This window comes from Bos javanicus, chromosome 18 (genome assembly GCF_032452875.1).
Source record: "Bos javanicus breed banteng chromosome 18, ARS-OSU_banteng_1.0, whole genome shotgun sequence".
In the NCBI taxonomy this organism is placed as follows: Eukaryota; Metazoa; Chordata; class Mammalia; order Artiodactyla; family Bovidae; genus Bos; species Bos javanicus.
The window spans coordinates 43,409,042-43,432,960 of NC_083885.1; the positions used below are offsets into that span (position 1 = coordinate 43,409,042).

Consider the following 23,919-nt stretch of genomic DNA (forward strand, 5'->3'; position numbering starts at 1 on the left):
ATTCACCGAATACTTATTGAACACCTCCTGTGTGCCTGGACCTGTATGGGGCACTGGGGTTCCACGCATAAGCAGACAGCTGCCCTGTGGAGCTGCTGTGGGGGTGGGCAGTGGGACAGAAGGCAAGGCCAGGGCCTCGGGCATCCCCTCTGAGATCCACTTTCAGGCCAGCAGCATCTCCACTGTGCTTGCACCCCAGGGACTCTACTTTTCACTTCAGAGTTTTGCTCTATTAGACTTAAATCGTAATTATTATGATTATTTATAAAGTTTAAAAGAATTCAGTTCATAAAAGCTGCTTTGTTAAAAGTTTTTTTTTTCCCCCTAAGAGTGAAAAAGCCTTAACACTGAAAAAGATGAGTTTGGGTATAAGATTTACAAGTAAGAGGAGAAAATGATTTTTAGAAGGGAAGGTAGATACCACCAGTGTAGGTAAATGAAGAGATTGGGAAGGGGGGGCGGTTCTTAGTTGATGTCATAATAATATTGTAGTGGTTCTTTATTATAGAAATAAAATGGAAACTTTATTAATAAGCAAGGATTTTTTTTAGAACTACAGCCAAGAGAATGAAGCAAAAAAAAAAAGAAAACCCACGTGGCAAATATGCTTCCTCAGCTCCAAAGTGTAACCATGTCAGTGGCACCTTGGAGGGAAAACAGACACACCCCACCGCCTTCTCCTCCTATAGCAGGGTGGTCCCCAGCCTGAGAGGAGAAAGGTTCTTCCCTGTTCCTGGATGGGAGAGTGTTCCCAATTCCTGGTCCCAGGGGAGGTGTGCCTGCCTTGCTAGCCTGGTCTGCTCCCCCAACCCAGGAAAGCCCTGGGGCCACACCTCCCACCAAAGGAAGCAGACAATTGCAGATTTCCATGTTTTACTTAATTTTGTGTAAACTGAAATGGATGAGAATATTTTGGTTGCAGAAAAAAAACAAGTGGAGGAAACTGTCCAAGATACAGGATCTAGAGCCTTGGCATAGGCCCTTTCTGGGCCTCTACAGAACCTGAGCCCTATTGTTAGGAGAGGTGAGAGTATGAGAGGAAAACCAGAAAGATCTAAGAGTTGTGTGTGTGGTTACAGCATCACGGCTGGGTCTTGTCTGGGGTTTTACTCCGGGACTTGATCTTGGCGCCTGCTCCACACCTGGTCGTGTTTCCCAGTACGAGGCTGGGTTCTGGAAGACTCTGACGAGGAGACCCTTGCACGTGGTGGCATGTGTCCTGGTGCACTGAGCATTGCACAGTGAGATAGGGAGGCCGTGAGAGAATGTTTGTGACTCATCTAAAGTTCTAAGTGTGGTTCTTGTAAACTTTGTATTTTTTCTTTGATTCAAGGTGCACATTACAAAACTTTCAAACTTGAAAACTTCTGTCATTGATTATAATGTTCGAGCTGAAATTTTGTCAATGGGAATGGGCATTGATAACTCAGAACATGTAGAACAACTGAAAAAATTATACAAAGGAGCTAAAATGCCATCTTTTGAAGAAAGCCTGAACCAGACCCTGTAAGTGGATTTTTGTCCCCCTTTGGAAGAGCTGTTTGGTGGAAATAGAACTCACAAGTGGTATGAACATTTTTGCTGAAAGTAGAGTAGTCTAATGAGTCTCTGTGTTCCCATCACTCAATAATTACCAACATTTGGGGAGTCTGATTTTATTCACACTCCAGCCCACACTTTTGTTTTGGCTTGACTTATTATAAAACAAATTCCAAATATATTATTTCACCATACTGCTTACAGAGTGAACTTTTGTTAGCTTCTTATTGACACCACACATCCAGAAAGGCAAACACAGACCAAGTATGGTTTAATGGGTTTTCTGAGCGTGGAAACTGGCCCAGCTCAGAAACCGGGTGCCACTCAGAGCTGCCTCCTGGTTCTCCGCAAGGGCAGCCGCCTTCCAGACACAAAACAACGCAGATGACTCTTCCCGGGCTCGTTCTCTGAGCCATGCCGTGTGTCTCTTGTGTCTCCTGGTGTGTTTAACTGTTGCTTGTGGAATTCATCCATGTTGTGTGTGCAGCTGTAGACCATGGGTTCTTATTGCTGTGTCATATTCCATTGTATGAACACAGTGTGATTTCTTTCCCCATTCTGTGGGTGGGAGGAATTTCCAGGTCTGGGCCACTTCAGGTGGTACTTTAAACATTTCTTCGTCATGTGCTTTGGTGCACTAATGAATGTATTTTTGATGGAATGGAATTGAAACTGCTCAACAGTTTTCCAGGTGGGTTGTACCAGTTTTCATGTCCACAGCAAGACAGAGAGACTTGTGAAGTCTCTGAGAGAGTATACTGGCAGCCCCTAGACGGGAGGATTGGACTCAGCATGTGTGTTCACCAGAAGGACTTGCATCAAGAGCTCCTTTCAGTCAGAAACAGCGGACACTTAGGAGAAGGCAATGGCACCCCACTCCACTACTTTGCCTGGAAAATCCCATGGATGGAGGAGCCTGGTGGGCTGCAGTCCATGGGGTCACTAGGAGTCGGACACGACTGAGCGACTTCACTTTCACTTTTCACTTTCATGCATTGGAGAAGGAAATGGCAACCCACTCCAGTGTTCTTGCCTGGAGAATCCCAAGGACGGGGGAGCCTGGTGGGCTGTCGTCTATGGCGTCACACAGAGTCGGACACGAATGAAGTGACTTAGCAGCAGCAGTAGTTCAGTTCAGTTCAGTCGCTCAGTTGTGTCCGACTCTTTGCGACCCCATGAATCACAGCACGCCAGGCCTCCCTGTCCATCACCAACTCCCAGAGTTCACCCAGACTCACATCCATCGAGTCAGTGATGCCATCCAGCCATCTCATCCTCTGTCGTCCCCTTCTCTTCCTGCCCCCAATCCCTCCAGCAGCAGTAGAAAACAGGACAAAACATGTGACCAGACACTGCGCAATGTCCAATTCATTGATTAGCTGTCCAGTGATTAATATGTGAAAGGGTCCTCAGGCTCATTACTCATCAGGGAAATGCAAATTAAAATCACAGTGGAGCGGTACCACTTCATAGCCATGGGAAATGAGAGAAAGGAAATACCAAGTGTTGGTGAGGATGTGGGACAACAAAAGGCTTTAAAAAACTTGACTAAAGTGCTGTTATCACAGCTAGCAAAATTATCGGTAATTTCTTAAACTGCATTTTAATTGTGTTAAAATATACATAACAGAATTTCTCACTTTTTTTTCGAAGTGTGGTAAAATACGCATAAAATCTATCACTGTAACTATTTTTTAAAAATTTTGTTGGAGTGTTGTTGCTTTACAATCTTCTGTTAGTTTCTGCTCTACGGCAAAGTGAATCAGCTATGTGTATACACATATTGTCTCTTTTTTGAATTTCCTTCCCATTTAGGTTACCACAAAGCTCTGAGTAGAGTTCCCTGAGCTATACAGTAGGTTCTCATTAGTTACCTGTTTTATACATAGCAGTGTATGTATGTCAGTCCCCATCTTCCAGTTCATCCCACCCCGCTTCCACCCTTTGGTGACTGTATGTTTTTTCTCTGTGTCTCTATTTCTGCTTTGCACATGGGCTCGTTTATCTGTCCCATTTTCCCAAGATTCCACGTATGTGTGTTAGTATACGATGTTTTCCTCTGACTAATATTAAGTACACAACTCAGTGGCCGCGCGTACATTCACGTCGTTGTGTAACCGTCAGCACAGTCCATTTGCAGAAGTTTTCAACATCCCAACCAGACACCCTGCGCCCAGTTACGCCGTAACCCCCTTTCTTCTGTCCCCTCAGCCCCCGGGAACCTCCTCTGTGCTTTGTTCCCAGTAATTTACCTATCCTGGGCACCTCACACCAAGGGAAGCCTACAACATTTGTCCTTCTCTGTCTGGCTTATTTCATTTCGCATAATGTTTTCAAGGTTTATCCATGTTATAGCAGATGTCAAACTTTTGTCCTTTTTAAGGCTGAAAAATCTTGCACTGCATGGCTACACTGGCCTTCCCTGGGAGCACTGCATTTTGGTATCCACTCACCTGTAGTGGATATTTGGCTGCTGTAAATGGTGCTGCTGTGAGCACTGGTGTGCAGACACCTAAGTTCCTACTTCCAGGTCTTCCGGAGTTTCTGGATCCTGTGGCAGTTCTGTGTTTCATTTTTTAAACTGACAACCTGTTTCCACAGCAGCTAAGTGTTGTGTTCCCACCAGCAATGCACAAGTGTCCTGTTTTATCCACCTTCTGCCCTAGAAATCAGCCTGAGGTGAAAGCTTAGGGTCATCTTAGGACTTTTCTGAGCGAGTGTCTTGTCTTGGCTCCACACAGCTTAGAAAGGACTACACAAATAATTCACAAGGTCGGCTCTGCCCTCTCTGGCTTCAGGAGTGGAGCTGGGGAAACAGGAAGTTCTTTCAGTGTTATCTAGAGGGAAATAGGAACTTGGAGTGTCCTAGTCTACCGATTTGTTTTGGATGCTGGAATATTTCTTCAGTCTAACTTTGTTTCAGTTGACCTGATTAACAGATAAATACTTTGAATTGAAGTTGCCAGTAGGTAAAGCTGAAATTTTAAAAATTCATTCATTTATTCAGCAAACATTTATTGAGTGTCTACTAGGCATGCAGTAGTGAAATAAATAGATGAAGGACTCACATTTTAATGGGGAGAGAAAGACAATAAAGATGTTACAGAGATACATATGGGATCAGATGGTGGTATGTGAGATGGAGCAGATTAATGCAGAAGGGAAGGGAGGGTGGTTTGGGGCCTGAGATGGTGAGCCAAGACAGTAGAGCTGAGTCCTGACCCAGGCAGATGTCGAGAGGCGAAGACCCGAGTGGGCAGGAAAAGGCTTGGTTGTTCCTTGGTTCCAGGACCAGAGAGGGAGGTACAGTGATCAGAGGAGTAAACAAGGGGAGAGTCTAGGTGGAAGGGGTGCAGTGGTACGGGGGTCGGATTTTGTTGAACCCCGTGGCCAGTGCAAGGAGTAGGCTCGGAGGAGGAGGAAGTGGAGCCGTGAGAGAGTTTTGAGCAGAGGAAAAACTTATTAATCAGAGCACCCTGGGCTGCTGTGTTGAGAAGAGACGGGAGGGGACGAAGTCTGTGCCCGGGTCGGGACAGGATGACTGTGGCTCAGGCTGGGATGGTAGTGGAGGTGGGCGAAGCAGCCGATTTCTGAATGTACCTGTGTGAGAGTGTGGTCTCAAGGGTGTGGTCAGCAGACGCTGGGTGTCGAGAGCCAGCTGAAGGGCCTCTAATGCTGAGAGGTGGCCGGCAGTGGGCATCTGAGAAGGTGCAGCCTGGAGCCAGCTGGGGTCAGGGGGAGCATCCAGGATGGCAGTGAAGGAGGAGTTTCACGGACCAGGGAGCCGTGAGCTGCACGGTGCTCCTGAGGCCACGTGAAATAAGGACCAAAAACTGTTGGGCGGATTTAGTGCTGTGATCATGGGAGACCTTGAAGTGTTCCTAAATTACTGCTCAGAGTAGGGGAATTTCAGAGAACATGGCAAAGATGAAAACTGTCTGAAGTTTACAGGGTTTTCTGTCTTAATGAAATCGGGTACCTGTGGGATTAGAATATGTTTTGGTTTCTGTACATGTTCAGGAAACAAAACTGTTCCATGCTTGCTTTTTTTTTTTTTTTTTGCTGTGCTGGGTGTTCTTTGCCGCTCGGGCTTTCTCTAGCTGTTACAGAGCGCGGGCTTCTCGCTGCGGTGGCTTCTCTCGCTGTAGAACACAGGCTCTGGGTACACGGGTTTCAGTGGTTGCGGCACTCGGGCTCTCGAGCACAGGCTCAGTAGTTGTAGCGCACGGCTTAGTTGCCCTGCAGCTTGTGGAATCTTCCGGACCAGGGATGAAACCCATGTCCCCTGCACCGGCAGGTGGACTCCTATCTACTGCGCCGCCAGGGAAGTCCTTCTTACTTACTTTTGAGATATTCTTTTAAAACTGAAGATGCCACTGCAGTTGAGTAGGTTTATTCAAGACAAAGGTGGATCACTTACAGGGAGCCCCACAGCTACTGCTGAGCCCGGCTCTGAACCAAGCACCCTGCTCAGTGCCTGTGCACAGATGATTCTGCGGTCGCACAGGAGGGTTGGACGCCTGTGGTCACACATGGAGGGAAGTGCAGAGACCACGGGAGCCACAGAGGACGCTTGCCTCCCAGGAAGGGGCTCCGTTTCGGGAGATGAATAGGCAGCTGTGCATTTCCTGGACCAGAATCGAGGAGCATGGCGCCATTCTCACAGCAGACTGGAAAGGGGGACAGAGTCTGGGGACCTGAAAGGTTGACAGACACAGGGGAACGTGTATAATTGTGTCATTCTGAGTCTTCAGGACTAAGAAGATAGTGGCAGGGTTGGCTGTTCGAGGATGTTTCCCAGAGAGCAGCCAGCTCAGAGGGGAGGAGACACCAAGCGGGTCTGGGACTTGAGTTTCAGGTTATTGAGGTATAAACCTAGAGTGCAGGAAAGTGGATGGGGAGGCTCTAGTTTGCTGGTGTTTGAGGACAGTCATGGCGGAGGAGGAAGGAACTGATCCCCAGTAAATGAGGGCCAGGAGGAGGAGGTCAGAGCCGTGGCGGAAGAAGAGGGTGGGCGACGGAGGGTCTAAGGCTGCATGGTGGTGAGGGGAACAAAGCCTGAGAAAGGGGTCCATGCCTGAGTGGTTGGACCATGGGGCACTGCCCTCCATGCCACAGGCTTCATATGTGTCAGTCAGACGTGCCTTTGGAGACACACACACGCACACTCCCTATCCATAAGGGTGTGTATACGTGTATTCGTATAGGTTTGCTCCTTTAGGTTTCATTAACTCAAAAATGATGCACAAGAAATGATTTCTGTTTTCTCCCTTGGGAAAGGAAATTGGTGACTGGGGAACAGGGGAGGGGAGAGATTTTTCACTGTGTAGACCTATCTATCTATTTCTAAAATACTGAACCACATGTATGTGGTTACCTGTTAAAACAACCAAAAGAAAAACACAGTTTTTTATAAGAATGAGATTGCCCTCTATATATTGATATGGTGTAATCTCCAGTTATTAAGTACAGTAAAGTAAGGCATAGAAAAGTGAATGTAATGTAGTAGGTTCCCATGTGTTTAAACGTGTGTGTGTTCTAGATAGAAAGATACAGAGGGCAGTATTTGCTTTTTCTTGCAAAGAATGTTTCTAGCAATAGATCCAGAGTGGTAAGAGGGTGTCTAGGAAGCTGGGACAGGAGAGGAAAGGAGATGGCTTGTACTTTCTGCTCTTTTATCCTCTTTGAAGTGGGCAGCGGTGCATACAATTCTCACAGTTAAGTGATTTGAAAAGAATTTTATTTTGGCACTTGAGTTCCTGCAGTTGTTGTATGACATATGTCGACCAGCCACTCGGCCCCTGACGCCAGCAGTGCCCAGGCTGGCTGACCTGCCTGGCATCTGCCAGTGAGCCGTAAGTTGTACGCAGGTCTGACTGCTGTAGGAGGCACTTCTCAGCCGTGTGTGGCTGGCCTGCCTCCCTCTTGCTGGAAATCCTGGAGGGAGCCAGATTGTTTCTCTCTTCATCTCATGGTTCACCTCTGCCTCTTCCGCCCAGGGTACCTTCTTCCAGAGAAGACAGTGCTTGTCTGCCGAGCACACAGCAAGAGGACAAGGGCTCAGAGAGAGGAACTGACGCCAAGACAAACTCAGAAAACCAAAAGCATGGTTGGTTATTTAAAAGATGGGTAATTTAAAGTCACTAATGCTTGGACATTTTCTGATGTTTAGGCTTTCCACTTTTAGATGAATTAGAAGGTGATGTAAACTGATGTTACCTAACTTTCTATTTTTGACAATTCCGCTTCCAATGTTTTTTTCTGTAACTTTTTTCCTTTTTGTCATTTGAGGTATAATGCTCCATCCAGTAAAAGTGCACGGATCTTAAACATACAGAATTTTCCTGTGTGTACATGTCCATTACCCGACCCAGGTCAAGCTGTTGGCCATTTCCAGAATCCCAGTGGTCTCCCTTATATACCCTTCCTGTCTGTAACCCTGCCTAGGAGCCCTGTTCTTACTTGCGATACCATCAGTGTTGCTGAATTGGAAGCACGTGGTACACACTCTCGTGTCTTCTTTCATTCAGCATTATGTCTGTGAAATTCATCTAGATTATTGTAAGTAGCAGTGGCACTTTATTGCTGAGTTATATTCTGTGGTATGGGCTTCCACTGTGGCTCAACTGGTAATGTTGAGAGACATCCCACATTATGTCCCATAATGAGGGACATTACCACATCCCTCTGCAATGTGGGAGACCTGGGTTTGATCCCTGGGTTGGGAGGATCCCCTGGAGAAGGGAAAGGCCACCCACTCCAGTATTCTGGCCTGGAGAATTCCATGGACCATATAGTCCACGGGGTTGCAAAGAGTCAGACATGACTGAGTGACTTTCACTTTCGCTTTCATTCTGTGATGAATATACTGCAATTTATTTCCCCATTTCCCTGTTGAAAGACATTGTTTTCAGCTTTTGACTGTTGTTAACAAAGCCCCTTATAAACATTTTTGCTCAAGTCTTTGAACGCCTCAGATGTTTTAGATTGAGAATTTCAATTGCACTGATTTACAGAATGTTATGTGCTGCAGTGGTCCTTGCATGTACTGACTGCTGTTCTGGAAACTGTTAGGGGTCCTAGCAGGTTGAGATAGCAGGGACGTTGGAGCAGTGGTGTCCTATGGCCAACAATTACATGTGGTCCTTTTTCACAGAGTTTACATTCCCGATTGTTTAATCATAATACTGGTCAAGGTAAATAGTTCTTTTCTTAATCTAGTATTTGTTCTATTAGTTACACTAAATGATGTACATTTTACTTTTTTAAATTGTTCTTTGCAACTGGATACTTTGGTTACTATGAAGTTTATGCTCATATTCTTAGTAGTTCAACTAAAAGTTGCATAAAATGCCAAAAGTACATATAATATATATATATAATATATATATAATGGAGTCATATATACATGTTTTTTGTAATATATATGTTATATATTATGGAGTCACATATAAATAACCTATAGGAAAATTTGACTTTTTGGACAGAAACTTTACCTAAAAACACTGGAGGTGCTTCCATTAACAAAACTGCAGAGCCGCCGAAAAGGTATGCTCGTTGCTGGGGTCTGCTTTCCTTACTTGCCTAGCACATACACAGAGATGAGTATATAATCCTCTTCCCTTTCTTCCAGCTTCCACCCACAAATAAAATGGTTCCAAAAAGAGGATGTGGTCATACTGAAGATAAAAATAAGGAACGTAAAAGATTATAAATGTAAATACTTTAGAGATAGAGTTGTTTTCAGGTGGGTTTATGTATAGCTTATAAAACAAAATAGAAGTAATTTCTAATGTTTTAAAAGGCTGACTTTATTTCTTTTTGTAAATCTAGTGCCTGGGTAGGAGAGAAATTTTACTTGGCTGATTTGGAGCTGCAAGCCAACATAATAAAAGATGATTGCAAATGCATAATTAAATATGACGAACCTGTAATCACTCTTGCAAAAGAGCAAAGGGAGTCTTGGTGTGGCTTACTCAAACAGAGGGTGAGTAGAAGTCAACCATGCTTGGTCTTAACACGCTGAGTATGTTTTATTCTCTCAAGTAATGTAAAGTGTTATGTTGAACAGAATCCCAATGTGGCTTTTGATTTTGATCACTGGGAAGACTGTGACGAGGATAAGGAGGATAGCCACTTTGCCAAAGGTAAGAGCAGGTGCACCCACTCCCCAGGAGAGTCGTAGGACCTGAGCATCATGGGGGTGGACACATCACTCAGCAGGTTCCAGGAATGCAGCCTTTGTAAAAATGGGCCATTACTGTAAAGCCCTTAGGTGTTAGTTTTCTCCTTGTGGTTGATCTCGGTGCTAAACGTTCTGCTTTCAGGAGTATCAACTCTTGGTTATAAACGTACCTCCTTATAACACTTGTACAAATATTTCTCCTAGGAAAATAACTTACCCATATGCAGGCAAATTTTACTTGCACGTTTCTTGCTTAAAATAATGAAAACTTGAGTCACAAAATATAGAGCTAGAACCCAAGGGACTTTTTCTGCAATGACGAAAATAATGGGCGTGGGGGAAGATTTGCTAATGAATCTGTAATTATTAATGCATTTTTTATAATATCTACCTCTTTTAGTTGTAAACTCTAAAAACCTGTCCTGCAACGTGGCAGGCTTGGTTGAGACCAGTGACAAAAGTTCGGATGAAGATGAAAGTGAGAGTGAATGAGAATGTGAATTAAACCCTGCAGAGCGGCCAGAGGCTTCTGAACAGAAATGGATATTGCTGTGTGACCAGAGCTAAGAAGACAGGCAGTCACATTCAGACCGTTTTTCCCTCAAGGATCAAGCATTACTAAGTGTCACCTTGCAGCACTGGGATTAGTAATGGTGAGAAATTCTTAATTGATAGAAACATGAGTTGATGATGAGACTCTGGAAGGAAGGTGGAAGCAGAGACACTGTGAGTGCTGGGCTGTCCTGCTGGCCGCCTGCTGTGAAGCCTGCCTTGACACTCAGGTTGAGTGATGCAAGCCAGGCGTTCAGGTAACGAACTGTACCACCTGAGTTCACTGTTGTTGTCTTTTCATCTAGACCTGTGTTTGGTACATTCTTAAAACCTGATCTTGCACATATAAATTGAGATTTCTTAAAATTCATACTCTGCACTGCTTAAGAAACCTTTTCAACGGCTTCCCTGGTAGCTCAGATAGTTAAGAATCTGCCTGCAGTGCAGGAGACCTGGGTTTGATCTCTGGGTCGGGAAGATCCCCTGGAGAAGGGATTGGCAACCCACTCCAGTATTCTTGCCTTAGTTCCATGGGCAGAGGACCCCGGCAGGCTACAGTCCATGGGGTCGCAAAGAGTCAGACATGACTGAGCAACTAACGCTTGACTTCACTTTCAGCCATGAGTTAGTTGGCATTCAGCATAACTGTGTGTGTGCTAATGCTCCTCGTAGTCTTTGCATAGCGATAGCTGATTAGCCAGGCTAAGCTGACATCTTGCAAAGAGACAGTCCAAGGGTGAGAATGGGCTTGCCTCAGCAATAGCAGCCTGAGCCAGGGCCTTCTGGAGGTAAAGCTTCTGAAGTACCCTCGGAACCTGCAGCGTCCGGGGCAGACAGGACACAGGTCTGTCTCCAGTGGAAACTGAAGAGGACTTGTGCGTGGAGGTAACGCTCAGAATACCTGCTCATGGTGAGCCCTGCACACATTCATGGCCTCAGCCTGCGGCGAAGCTGCAGCACCCGCAGTCATGAGGTCATCAGGAAATGTGCATTTGTCATGAGCACTTCAATGTGGGACTGCCCAGAGCCTGGCTCTCCATGTTACCCGGAAAGTTAGACGGCGAGCCGCTGGCCAGTTCACACCCTGTGCACTGCCTCAGTGTGGGGCTGGCAGCTTTGCCTAGAACTGGAAAATAACACGGTAGAACATGACTGTTAGGACAGCCCCCTGAGTCTTTATTCTGTTTTACACATCAGAAAGCACAGGGGCTCACGTTTGTATGTGTCCCAGGTATGGAGCACCACCTGAACAGGAGTAAACTTTGTCGTCAAGCTGTCGTGCCCCGTGAGCAGGCGCGAACCGTCCTCTTGCTCTCAGTTTCCTCATCTGTAAAATAAGACGGTCTGTTTCTTGGTGGGCATTGCCCAGCGGTGGGGCCTGGCGTGCTGCTGGGTGGAGTCATGCCGCTGCCCTCTGGGGGGCGGACGTGGTGTCCAGCCTGGACAGCTGCCAGGATCGCATCCTTGCTGCCGCTGTGAGCCCGTGGTTGACCGGCAGGTGTCCGATTGGCACGTGAGGTGTACCAGCGGTCCTTTTTTCCTGGCTAAACTGGGCAGGCTCTTCGGGAAGTTGTGCTGTCTTTGCTGGCAGAGGTTCTGATTCTGTGCAGCTCTTGTAACATTCTTATCCCATTTTGGTAAATACAGCTTTCGCTCCCACCGGGGAGGCCTTTGGGTCGGTGGCCAGGCCTCCTGAGCTGCACTGGCTTTTTCCCTGAGGTTGTTGGCCACCTGCAGTGTATGCGCCAGTGTATAGTCTCTTTCATAAAACACAACACATGATAATAGCAAGCAGCAGAGCTGCACAGGTGTGTGCCCAGGTCAAGCGAAGGGGTTTCCTGTTCTCAGAGAAGATGTAACATTGGTTCTCTCGTGTGGTTCACTAACAGCTGAGTGAAAGTATTGGGCAGAGGATGGCTACATGTTTAAATTTCAATTTCTTTTTTCAGACATTTAAATTTATGACTATTTGAAGTTCTGAATTACGTTCTGTAAGATACAGGAGTACTGGCTTGTGAGATGTAAACAACTACTCACTGTTTTTTGTTGTTGTTGTTCTCTATTATTATATGTACTGATTTCATGTTTTGGGAAATTTTTTGAAATGCATGGTAAAAGTACCTTTGCATGCTTCTAAAATTGCTCATGTTCTTAGTTTTGGTGTGAAAGTCTTTTGCAATATATCAATAAAATTTCAGTGTTTTCACGGAAATGTTACTTTTCCCATTCTTTTAGACCATATTTTGTCAGGAATATTCCTGAGTGCCAAATGCAATAGAATTTTATACAGCATTCGTCCTGGCTTGACTAAAATACCAGTGAAGGTTGTCAGGGGACCTGTGATGCTGAGCTTCTGTGGACACAGGCTGCAGGTGGTCCTGGGCAGTCAGCTGTGCCCTGAAGGTCTTGACAGCCAGCCTGGGACGGACCTGCCCCCTGCGCCCCCGGTGAAAGACAGGAAGGGGTGGGGCGGGTAGGAAAGCACTCGTACTTGAGTATTTTAAAAATCTATTTCAATCAAAGCAAAGTTCCATCAATTTTATATTTAAATGTATATATGTGTGTGTGTGTGTATACACATATACATGTGTGTGTGTGTGTGTGTGTATACATATATGTACCCTTCTGATGATGGAGCTGAAAGAACACCCTTTACTGAAGTAGGTGTGACGTGCCCCTTGCTAGAGTCGCTGTATGGTGCCCGTGGCTCTGGTTTAGTCCTTCCCGCCACCACCGTCCTTCTGGGTTATGTCCTTGCCTGCTGGTTTCAGCCAGCACCCACCCAGAGAACTAAGGATAGCTAAAAATAATAGTATCATACACGTGTGAATATGTTTGTTTCTTTTTCCTTAAGAAAAACATCAGGAAGAAATAACCACAAATATTGCTTACAAAAATAAGTTCATCACAGCTTGGATCTGGCACAAGAGGCAGAGCTTGTTACTCTGGAGCTTCCTCTGGGGGGACGACTTCCATCAGCATCTGAAGGTGCATGGTGAGAGGCTCTGGGGGGGAAGTGCAGTTAGAAAAGCGTCATTAAAAATCCGCTTCACCCCACTTAATTGGTGAGCAGTGATAGTGTTACTCCTTGGTGATGTGTCTCCTGTTAGAGCCTGTGTGCAAGGGACACGGTAGGTAGAGATGGACAGACCCATCCTGGGAGCTATGGTGGTTCTTTGGAGATAAGTTATTCCCATTAAAGCATTAGGAACCTGCTAAATATTTTACTGCCACCAAACCATTTGTAGGAAAAATATGAATGACTCAGTTATATGTGTATATTTAACTACCACTGACCAAGGCTGAATATGTAGTCTGAAGTCACTTAGTTGGCATCTCCTTTAAAATACAGATGGTTCATTCTCTTTACTTCCTTAATTCTAACTTAACAGTTTTTGTTGGGAACAGCTTGGCTAAACACTCAAAGCTGAGAAATAGGTGTATTTGGGTGGGGCCTTTAGGTTGTAAGTTATCCTGGCTAGATTCTCTGTCAATATAATCAAATGCAAGTCCATTTTCAGAGGCATAGGCAAGTGTGGCTGGTTTTCTGATAGTTATTAGCCTTTTCTTTCATTTTTGTAGTAGAGCACCAGCAACCCCTCAGCTTTAGGCTTAGATCAGTGTAAAGAGGTTGGAGGCAGGAGGAGCTCTTTCAAGAAAGGAGCAAAGTCCTTGGGAAATAATAGAGGCCACAGGTGGACCCCAGGGGTGTCACACTGAGGGGAACAGGTCACATGTCCTCCCAAAGAGGAGATAAAATTTTGTTAGCTGTGTGAGACCCTGTGACAAGAAAGTCCTGGTAGCATCGGGACAGATGAGGCTGCAGGGTGTTGGGCTTGCCTTGCTTCACTAATAGCCCAGCGGTTCCCCGGTTGATACTTACTTGAGATTTTCTGAGCCCATCCAAACTTATAGTAGACAAAAAGGAAATAAAATACAAGGCCGCTCAGCATAAACAACACACAGTAGAGATACTCCCACGCAGGTGCGCTGATGATTGGGGCCAAAACCAAAAACACGGATAAGAGAGTCACCAAGATGGGGATGAAAATGGGCACCTGCAGGCAGAACAACATGGAGTCGTGACTCGGCCTGAGCACTTGTTTCCCTTTTGACATTTTTCATAGCCTTGACAGAGAAAGAAGAATATAGTTTCCATCACTTGTAAGTAAATTTGCTGACCTTACTTCACCTGTTCTTTTCCTTTTCCCTAGAATATAAAGAAAACACCTTCACGTCATTTTTACCTGTAAAATACACATCATGCATTTCTAACTGACAAGGACTTCGATTTTAACCTGTTGGTTCCCTCCTTGCTCTGTCTTGTCATTAATTTGTTGCCGGAATTGGATGGTGTGTCCTACACTGTCTTCATCTTGCTCTGCTGATAACTTGCTCCTCTGTCCCTCTCGTTTGTTAAAACCGGTGGCTAGACCTGGGGGCAAGAGCCTTTTGTGGTGGAGCGGTGCACTTCCTTTCGTCACTTCAGGAAGCACTTAAGGTCTGACTGCCACACTTCGAATCCCTGAAGTCAATCAGTGAGTTCAGGGGCTCGAGAGACATCCAGTCCTAGCAGGTCTGGATTCACCCATTTCTCCAGGGAGCTGTTTCTTTTCGGTAGGAAATGGACACTTAGAAACCATCATCTGGGTGCTTGGAGTATTCAGTGTTCTTTCACCAGGACAGAGAAAAATCTTTTTTTTTCACGAAGGGGAAAACATTGCACAAATGATTCTAATAGTTTTGATTCAAATGTAAGATTGCACTTTTTTCCTTACTTTACTCTAGACTTGCATTTTCTTTCCTAATGCATCTTTTCGAAAATCTTCATAATGGCTTTCACATGGTTACTTATTTTCTTTATCTTACAATGTGTCTATAATAAAATAACTATACCAGTTCAATTCAGGTCAGTTGCTCAGTCGTCTGACTCTTTGCAACCCTGTGGACTGCAGCATGCCAGGATTCCCTCTACCAGTACTACCATTGTAAGTAGCATGAAGTAGCATGAAGTTTAAGACTTTTTTTTGCAGTTCTTTTTAACAGAAGAGTATAAGCCACAAGGGAAATGCAGTTAAAAGTCATGCAGTTTAGTATCAGTTCTGGTGGTTATGCTGTGTGGTTATGTCATCTACTTTTTATAGAGTAATATTTTTTTTATCTCCATTTGTTTGGAGTTTTCAGGGATTTGCTCTTTCCCTTTGCAGTGTTTGATTTTTTGATATTATAAATTTTTTCCTGAGTTTGCTTTATTCTGCCATTATTTCTTTCTGAGAATAAGCACAAGTATATGCACAAACATGCATACACCTGTTCATCTTCCACTACCCTTACATAAAAGGTAGCAAATGCATAAAACACAGTGTTACACCTTGTTTTTTTCCATTAAGATACTTCAGAGATAGCAGTGCTGTATAAAATTACTTATGCATTTTACTACTGCATACCACTCTATTTGGTGGATGTTCCAAACTTATCCAGCTAGTCTTCCACTAATTGACGTTTGGGTTGTGTTGAGGCTTTTGCTTTTACAGTTAATGCTACAATAAATGACCTTGGGTGTGTTTCATATTTTTTGTCAACTTCACTTTGGGATCAGTTCAGTTCAGTTGTGTCCGACTCTTTGAGACTCCATGAATCGCAGCATGCCAGGCCTCCCTGTCCATCACCAACTCCCAGGGTTCACTCAAACTCATGTCCATCAAGTCGGTGATGCCATCCAGCCATCTCATCCTCTGTCGTCCCCTTCTCCTCCTGCCCCCAACCCCTCCCAGCATCAGAGTCAACTCTTCACATGAGGTGGCCAAAGTATTGGAGTTTCAGCTTCAGCATCATTCCTTCCAGTGAACACCCAGGACTGATCTCCTTTAGAATGGACTGGTTGGATCTTCTTGCAGTCCCAGGGACTCTCAAGAGTCTTCTCCAACACCGCAGTTCAAAAGCATCAATTCTTCAGCATTCAGCTTTCTTCACAGTCCAACTCTCACATCCATACATGACCACTGGAAAAACCATAGCCTTGACTAGACTTTGGGATAGATTACCTCAAAACAGGATGACTGGGTCACAAGGTAAATCCATGTGTAATTTTGCTGGATATGGCCAGGTTTCCATCCATAGTGGCCACATCATTTGAATTCCAGGACACAACTGAAGCAACTTAGCAGCAGCAGCAGCAGTGTTGGAGAAGGCTGTTTCCCCATGGCCACCTCCATGGGGTGTGGCCAAACTCTGGGATTTCTGCCCCATCTTACAAGCAAGAAATGGTAGCCCGTTAGAATTCTGGCATCTGTCTTTTGTTAGGAACAAAACTGAGTGTGCTGGGGTCCATTTGTTTCATGTTTAAGTCTCACTGCATTCTTCTCATTGAACTTTGTTGACTTGTGTCCATTTATATCTTTTGTCCATTTCAGTTGTTAGTAACTCCCATCTCAATTTTAGGAACTCTTTAAATGAGGGCTGTTACCTTTTTTGTGTGTGTGATATTATTGCAGATATTTCCCCCAATGTTATATATATGTGCTTTCAATTTTCTTCTCCTTATTTGAATGCATGCATTTTTATTTTGGCCAGGAGATATGGTTGCCCCTTTTTAAAAAATTACTTCTTGATTTTTGAGTCATTGGAAAGGTTTTCTCCATTCTTGGATTACAAAACAGTGTATGTTTTCTTCATGCATCAGTACTATGATATTTAAATTTTAGAATCTATATTTTAACATTTAATGGCTAGGTTTTCCCTGGCCATTCTTGCTGTTAGTAGTTTGTTCTTCAATATGAACTGTAAAATCAGCTTGTCTAACTCCAGAGAAAAAAATTAGATGGTGTTTTTTATTATAGTGACATGAAATGTCTAAATGAAGGATGCTGAGTCTCCCTATCCAAGAAGATGATGAATTTCCATTTGTTCAAGTTACTTTTTTTGTCTTGCAGGAGAATTTTACTTTTCCACGGAGAAGTCTAACCTCTTGTTAAAGTTTATGGCTAGGTTTTTGTTTCGGATGGAGTAGGGGGAAGATGAGGTGTTGTCTTTCATTTTCTTTTAATTGGACATCATTTTTATAAAGAAAGGCTATTGATTTCAGTGTCTTGATTTTATGTCTTATTACTTTACTATATTTTCTTGTAGTTTTTTCTTTGATCCTTTTGGGTTTTCCAGGTGTACACTTTTATTTTCTTTGAGTGGAGAAAGACTTTCAAAAATCTTCTCTAATCCTTAGGCTCCTAATTGCTTTCTCTTACGTAATTGCCTTGCTGCTATCTTCAGAGCAGTGTTAGCTGATAGTAGAAATCAATAGAAGGAAGGCATTCTTGTCTTAGACCTAGCAGGGATCTCTCTAGTATTAAGGTTAGCAGTTAAGCTTATCAATTAAGATTGCTTTTTGCCATAAGGTGTGTTTGTGTGTGTGATCATACCAAGGAAAAGATTATGCGTTTCTAATTGTGTTTCTCTCAGTGATGTATGTTGAATTTTATCTGGTGGTTTTTGGCATCTGTGGGAGGTGATCATAGGGGTATTCACCATAGGTATATTAATATGATGAATTATATCCCCCATGAATTAAATCCAGTTCATTCTAATCTTCAGCCACGCTTGCACAGACTTGACTTAGTCGTGGTATGTTTTTAATATAATTGGATTCTATTTGTTAAATTATTTTATGAATTTTCTATCAATATTCAAAAGTGAGATTGGTCTGTGATTTTTCTGTGCTGTCTTTGCAAGGTTTGGTATTAGTGTTACAATCCATAAAAATAATTAGAAAAATCAGTAAAACAACCTGTAGCTTACCTTAAAAAGAAAAACAGAAAGCATAAATACACAGATAAACAAAAATGGAGAAATAATCTCCGGAACATAGTAAGTTGTTTTTTTTTTTAAATCATAAACTATTTTGTATAGCTGTATACAAATAAATTCAAACACCTACATGAAATGGACAGTTTTCTAGGAAAATACAGCTTACTACCCCAGCAGAATCTGAGTTCATGGTGAAATTCTAAAAAATAATCCAGTTAAGAATCTTAAGTTCTTTCTTTAGGTTTACTGATTCCTTCTACATTCTTTTGGTTTTCTTTGTTGATTTTTCTCTTGCTTTTTGAGTTGTCTATTTAATTTGTTTTCATTTTTATTGATGTAAGTAATATAGCGGAACTTCCTTAAAGTACTGATCATAGATGTCTTGTTATTAATTTGTTATTTTTAGGAATTTATGTACTTTCATTTCCTGTCTCCATTTGGATCAAAAAGATGTTAATTTTTAAAATCGATTTCCTGTTTTATTGCATTATAGACAGAGAATGTACTTTGTAACATTCCTGACTTTTTAATCGGAGTTTTTCTTGGTGGCATTACAAATTCAGACATGTCCCCTCTTCACTTGAAAAGGTGTGATTGCTATTTGGGGAACTCAGAATTTGATAGGAATCTCTAAAATGTACCTGTTATATTGTTTTAGCTCTTCAGTTGCCTTTACTAGTGATGTGCCTGGACCGACCCTGCTCTGAGGGAGATGTTTTAAAGCCTTCTATTTGTGTGTGCCTGTTTCTCCTCCTGTTTCCTGTAGTTTGTTCCCTAAAAGTAATTATGTGGTGTGGTAAACAGGTTTTCACAACTCTTCTCTCTTTAGCCATTATTACTTAATGGTCTTTGTCTTGTGTTCTGGGTCTGAGTGCTTGTCTGATAAGATCACAGCCCGTTTTCTACGAATTTTCATTTGCTTCATTTTTTTTTGCCTATCCTTTTAATCTTTCACCACTTTGTAAACCTGCCTAAAAATTACTTTTTTCTTTTAATGGCCAATTTAAACTATTTAGGCTGAATAAGCCAGTTTATTCGTACAGCTGGTAGGTTTTGTTTTCATACTGTTTCACATGTCTGTATAAAGTACCTTCTACTTAACTGTCATTTTCTTGCCCTTTAAAGAGTAGCATTCTGTGGGAAAACTCTCACCAGAGGCTCTACTTTCTTTATTGTTAAAGTGGGGAAAATTACCGTGTATCAGGTGAAATCCTAAACTTCTGAGTAGAGTTTTCAGATATAACTATAAGATAGTAAATGCATATATATATCCAACATGTGCTATGGGCTTCCCTGGTGGCTCAGTGGTAAAGAATCCACCTGCAATGCAGGAGACAAGGGTGCAGCCCCTGGGTCTGCAGGATCCCCCGGAGAGAAGGAAATGGCAACTCATTCCAGTATTCTTGCCTGGAAAATGCCTGGATGGAGAAGCCTGGCGGGCCGCAGTCCCTGAGGCCGCAGAGAGTCAGACACGAGTTAGTGAGTACACAACAACAAATGTGTTATACCTAGAAGTTAGCTGCTTAAAAAAATCATTTCCTGGCACCAGTTAGTGTGATTGTTAGTAAATGGTCACCTTTAATGCGATAACATGTTTCCCAAAGTCTGAGATGCGCGCGCTTTCCCACACTTTTCAGCACGCCTACACATGATGGTGACTTGTGTCGGATTTGGAATGTCATTTGAAACTTTTCACACATATGTATTAAAAATACTGTAGCGGGCTTTGGAAATTTAAATACTCATTTTTTCCCGTATAACTATCAGTTAGACATAAGACTATTAAGAGATTCATAGATTCTGTAAAGTTTGGGAATGTAAAAAAACTAATAAGCAAAAAAAAAAAAAAAACCCACAGTAACAACAAAAAACCCTAGTAAGCATTCTACTGAGAAAATGTCAACCAGGAAGATATTCTGATTTGTTTCCCTGTCTGAGTCTTCATGTATAGGTTCTTTCATGATGTGGCTTCATGGGTGTGTGTGGGTGTGTGTGTTTTGGATATATTTATCTATAAACACTAATTTTCTTAGTTCTCAACCCAGGGATCAAACCCAGGTCTCCCACATTGCAGGCACATTCTTTATCAACTGAGCCACCAGGGAAGCCCTTTCTTCTGAGCATTACCATTATAAATAGGTATAATATAATACCTTTGTCTCCCCCTTTTTAAGATATTGTTCATAATAAGCAGTAATGAAGTAAGCTAAAGATTTCTTCTCCCCGCTCCAGCATCCAATTTCAGCTGGTATCCTAAAGCAGTTTCTCTGACACACTTCCCTTAACTTGAATACTTTCCTATGCTTTCTCTTCCACTTTTGTTATATTATGTCATCAGTGCTTAATAATTTACATACTGTTTTGCCATCCTTATCTCCTGTCGTTAAGTCTTAGTTCTTAAATATAATCACCTTATGCCCATGACTTTTTGGTTTCTAAAGCTCATTCTCTAGTGATTCCAAAGGAAGGAAGGTCTCATATAACAATGTATGCTTTGAGTTCTCTCATTGGTAACTTTACTCTTCAAGGTCAGTTTGAGTAGATATAAAATATTTGACTTACATTTCCCTTCCTTGAATATCTTAAATAAGTTGCCCACTGTCTTATGGCATAAAGTGTAGCTGGTGAGAAGTCTGATGCCTGTATATTTCCTTTTCTTTATAAGTGAAGTGAGGTGGAGGAGGACAAGAAAGAGGATGTGATATACCCAAAGCATTAAAAAAAAAACAAAACTCCATAGTTTTATCAGAATGTATTTATACTCTAGTTAGGATATCTCAGTTATACTGTATGACTTTCAGTGTGTTGATTCAAGTCCCTGCCTCCTCTTAAGGTCCCCTCTCCTCCTCTCCTTCCAAATTCAGGAAATGTTTCTTAAATCACAGCTTTTAAGAATTCTATTACTTTCATTTTCTTCCTCAGCGACTCCAGTTACACATATGTTGATCTCACTCATTTTCTTTCCTGCTTCCTTACTTATTTTTTCTCAAATCCTTTTTATTTCTGTTTGAGCAATTCTGTGCAGATTACCAATCTGTGCTACCATCATGATTTTTGCATGCTTGGTTTCCTGATTGAGGGGAGCTGCCTGATCCCAGCAGGCCACTCTACGCCTCTGCTGACTTCAGCGACTGGGTAACAGTCAAGCTACCATGCCAGAAAGACTTTTAACCATATTTATGAAACAGAATTCCAAAGCTAAAGACACTATTTTTTTTCTTGCTATATAGTTTCTGAAGCCCTCTTCTTGCCTACCTTTTTCTTAAATCTGTGCTTGTTATCATAAGAATATATGTGCTAAGTCACTTCAGTCGTGTCCAACTCTTTGCGACCCTGTGGACTGTGGCCCACCAGGCTCCTCTGTCCATGGGATTCTCCAGGCAAGAATACTGGAGTGGGTTGCCATTTCCTTCTCCAAAGAATATATACCATAGGTTTAAAAAAAAAAAAAAAGAGCCCATAACATAAGCAAAACACAATACATTCTCCTTCGCCATCGGTATATGGACCCACACCAGCCATGGAGGCAGGTGGGAAGGAGCCTAAGACAGATTGCAGAGGTGCACTGTAGGTGGCTGTGTGCACAGGAACAGGTCTGGATCTGAGTCAGAAGTCCCCATCAGTAGACAAAAAGTGAATGCTCGAGAGATCCTGGAACTGCCAGAACTGGAAATCTCCCTTTGCTTAGACAGGTCACAGGTATTGCTGATAACTTTAATAAATTAATAATGAGATGGCTGACTGGATCATAATTTATGATATGAGTTGAAGAGGAAACTCCACTCTTTTAAGTATGACATTCAGGACAAAAGGTTGAAAATAGAAAGCAGGCTCCTAGAACTTAAAACAGTTCCATCTAAATAAATAAATTAGTTACCACTGTCTAGCTCACTTCAGGAAAACAAAGCCACTTGTGACATTTGGGGAACTAAACCTACCTTGATAGGTCTTTTCAGCTCTTTCCTTGTAAACCTCATCACAATGAGTCCGGTGATCGTCAAACCATAAAACAGCCATGCAGCGAAACTGAAGTAATTGACTAATGAGTTTATGTCACCAGGGATGATGTAAATGATCGCTATCATGCCCTAGAGGAAAGAAGAATGAATTCTTAGGTCATCACTACATGAAAACATTACCCTTACGACTTCACAAAAGACAAAAGAAGCAGTGGATAAACACTTTAATGTGAAAGAAAACTTCTGTTTATCCCATTACATTTGGAGTCAAGCCAGACTGGTGGAAGCTCTTTTCTTTGAGGTGTGATGGAAAGGACTTGGAAAATAGGTGGCTCTTTTAAACAGGAGGAAAACAAAATGTATATTGCACCAGCTTCCTAATTATTAATTTTCCTGCAAAGAGTTTTCACTGGGGGAAAGAACCCTGCACTAGAAAACCCAGGCTGTCTAGGTCTCGTATTGGCTGCATTTACTCCACTGTCCTGGACTTGTAATTCCTGTAATTCTGGGTCTGTTTTCTCATCTCCAGAGGGAGTAGGCTGACAGAACAGGGGCTCTCCTCAGGGTGGGAGAAAGAGTCTGGCCCTTGAGCTAGGGTGTGGATGGTCCAAAGTTGCCCATAACAGTTGCATACAACCAAGGACTACCCCTCACTGAGAAATTCCAATCAGAAAATGTCAAAGGGCCTTTAATTCACAAGCATCCCATGACTTACGAATTATTGGACCACAATGAGAAGCTGTTGTCATTAGCTACCTCGTAAAATGCCTTCTCCTTCCCCATAAGCTAGTCGGGTTTTGTGCAGTTTGTTACCAGGGACCCAGAGCACACAAATGTGCATGTAAGACGTGTAAAGGGTACGAGCTTAGAAGATTCAATCAGTGTCTTTCATAGATGAATTCAGAACAAGGAGCAGAAGTTGGGTAAATTATTTTAATTGTTTTGAACTTTTTTATATACCTGAGGACTGGGAACCCTGGGTCATTTGAAAATCACTGAACTTAGTGACCAAGTTTATATTTTATCATCCAGACTGAGGGACCCTCTGCCTTAAGAGGGTGTTTTCACGGCACAATTCATACTTACATGAAACATGATGGCAGGAGCTGGAGTGAGGCGCCTGACGCTGACGTAAGACAGCACTTTCAGCATGTGGCCTTCCCGGCCCGCAACGAAAACAAGTCTGAAAGGGCAATAATAAGGAAGTCAGTCGATGAAGGCGTGTGGGCTACAGTGTGAACACAAAGCAAGTGTGTCCTAATCTCACTACTGAGGCCACACAGAAAAGGACTGAGTTATGACCCTGGTATTTTCAGATGGAGTCCAGTCTCTTGAATAAGTGAGTTTTGCACAAGTAAGCTGATTAAATGCATTTTAGATGAATGCCTTTTCACACTGTTCATGGGGTTCTCAAGGCCAGAATACTGAAGTGGTTTGCCATTCCCATCTCCAGAGATTTCTTCAAGAAAATTAGAGATACTAAGGGAACATTTCATGCAAAGATGGGCACAATAAAGGACAGAAATGGTATGGACCTAACAGAAGCAGGGACTCCCTTGGACTGCAAGGAGATCCAACCAGTCCATTCTGAAGGAGATCAGCCCTGGGATTTCTTTGGAAGGAATGATGCTGAAGCTGAAACTCCAGTACTTTGGCCACCTCATGTGAAGAGTTGACTCATTGGAAAAGACTCTGATGCTGGGAGGGATTGGGGGAGAAGGGGACGACAGAGGATGAGATGGCTGGATGGCATCACTGACTCAATGGATATGAGTCTGAGTGAACTCCAGGAGTTAGTGATGGACAGGGAGGCCTGGCATGCTGCAATTCATGGGGTCGCAAAGAGTCGGACAAGACTGAGCAACTGAACTGAACTGAACTGAA

The 23,919-nt window shown here is 43.0% G+C and overlaps 2 protein-coding genes across 4 annotated transcripts in view; one reads left to right on the top strand and one right to left on the bottom strand.

The window, feature by feature from the left end:
• Window positions 1–12,488, top strand: part of TDRD12 (tudor domain containing 12) — a 76,055-nt gene extending 63,567 nt beyond the window's left edge. For both annotated transcript variants that reach the window (XM_061387887.1, XM_061387888.1), the window contains exons 26-32: window positions 1,334–1,506; window positions 7,539–7,648; window positions 9,027–9,087; window positions 9,173–9,286; window positions 9,373–9,526; window positions 9,611–9,686; window positions 10,125–12,488. In XM_061387887.1, coding sequence (XP_061243871.1) covers window positions 1,334–1,506; window positions 7,539–7,648; window positions 9,027–9,087; window positions 9,173–9,286; window positions 9,373–9,526; window positions 9,611–9,686; window positions 10,125–10,216 — 780 coding nt within the window. In that variant the 3' untranslated portion in view covers window positions 10,217–12,488. The remainder of the gene's footprint in view (window positions 1–1,333; window positions 1,507–7,538; window positions 7,649–9,026; window positions 9,088–9,172; window positions 9,287–9,372; window positions 9,527–9,610; window positions 9,687–10,124) is intronic.
• Window positions 7,294–23,919, bottom strand: part of SLC7A9 (solute carrier family 7 member 9) — a 37,043-nt gene continuing 20,417 nt past the window's right edge. The window contains exons 10-14 of one of the 2 annotated variants that reach the window (XM_061387891.1): window positions 23,122–23,218; window positions 22,015–22,164; window positions 14,160–14,334; window positions 13,169–13,281; window positions 11,432–12,007 (exon numbers count right to left, since the gene is read on the bottom strand). In XM_061387891.1, the coding sequence (XP_061243875.1) occupies window positions 13,217–13,281; window positions 14,160–14,334; window positions 22,015–22,164; window positions 23,122–23,218 (487 nt within the window). In that variant the 3' untranslated portion in view covers window positions 11,432–12,007; window positions 13,169–13,216. Of the gene's footprint in view, window positions 7,570–11,431; window positions 12,008–13,168; window positions 13,282–14,159; window positions 14,335–22,014; window positions 22,165–23,121; window positions 23,219–23,919 lie in introns of those variants that run through there. The other variant, XM_061387892.1, reaches the window with a different exon arrangement.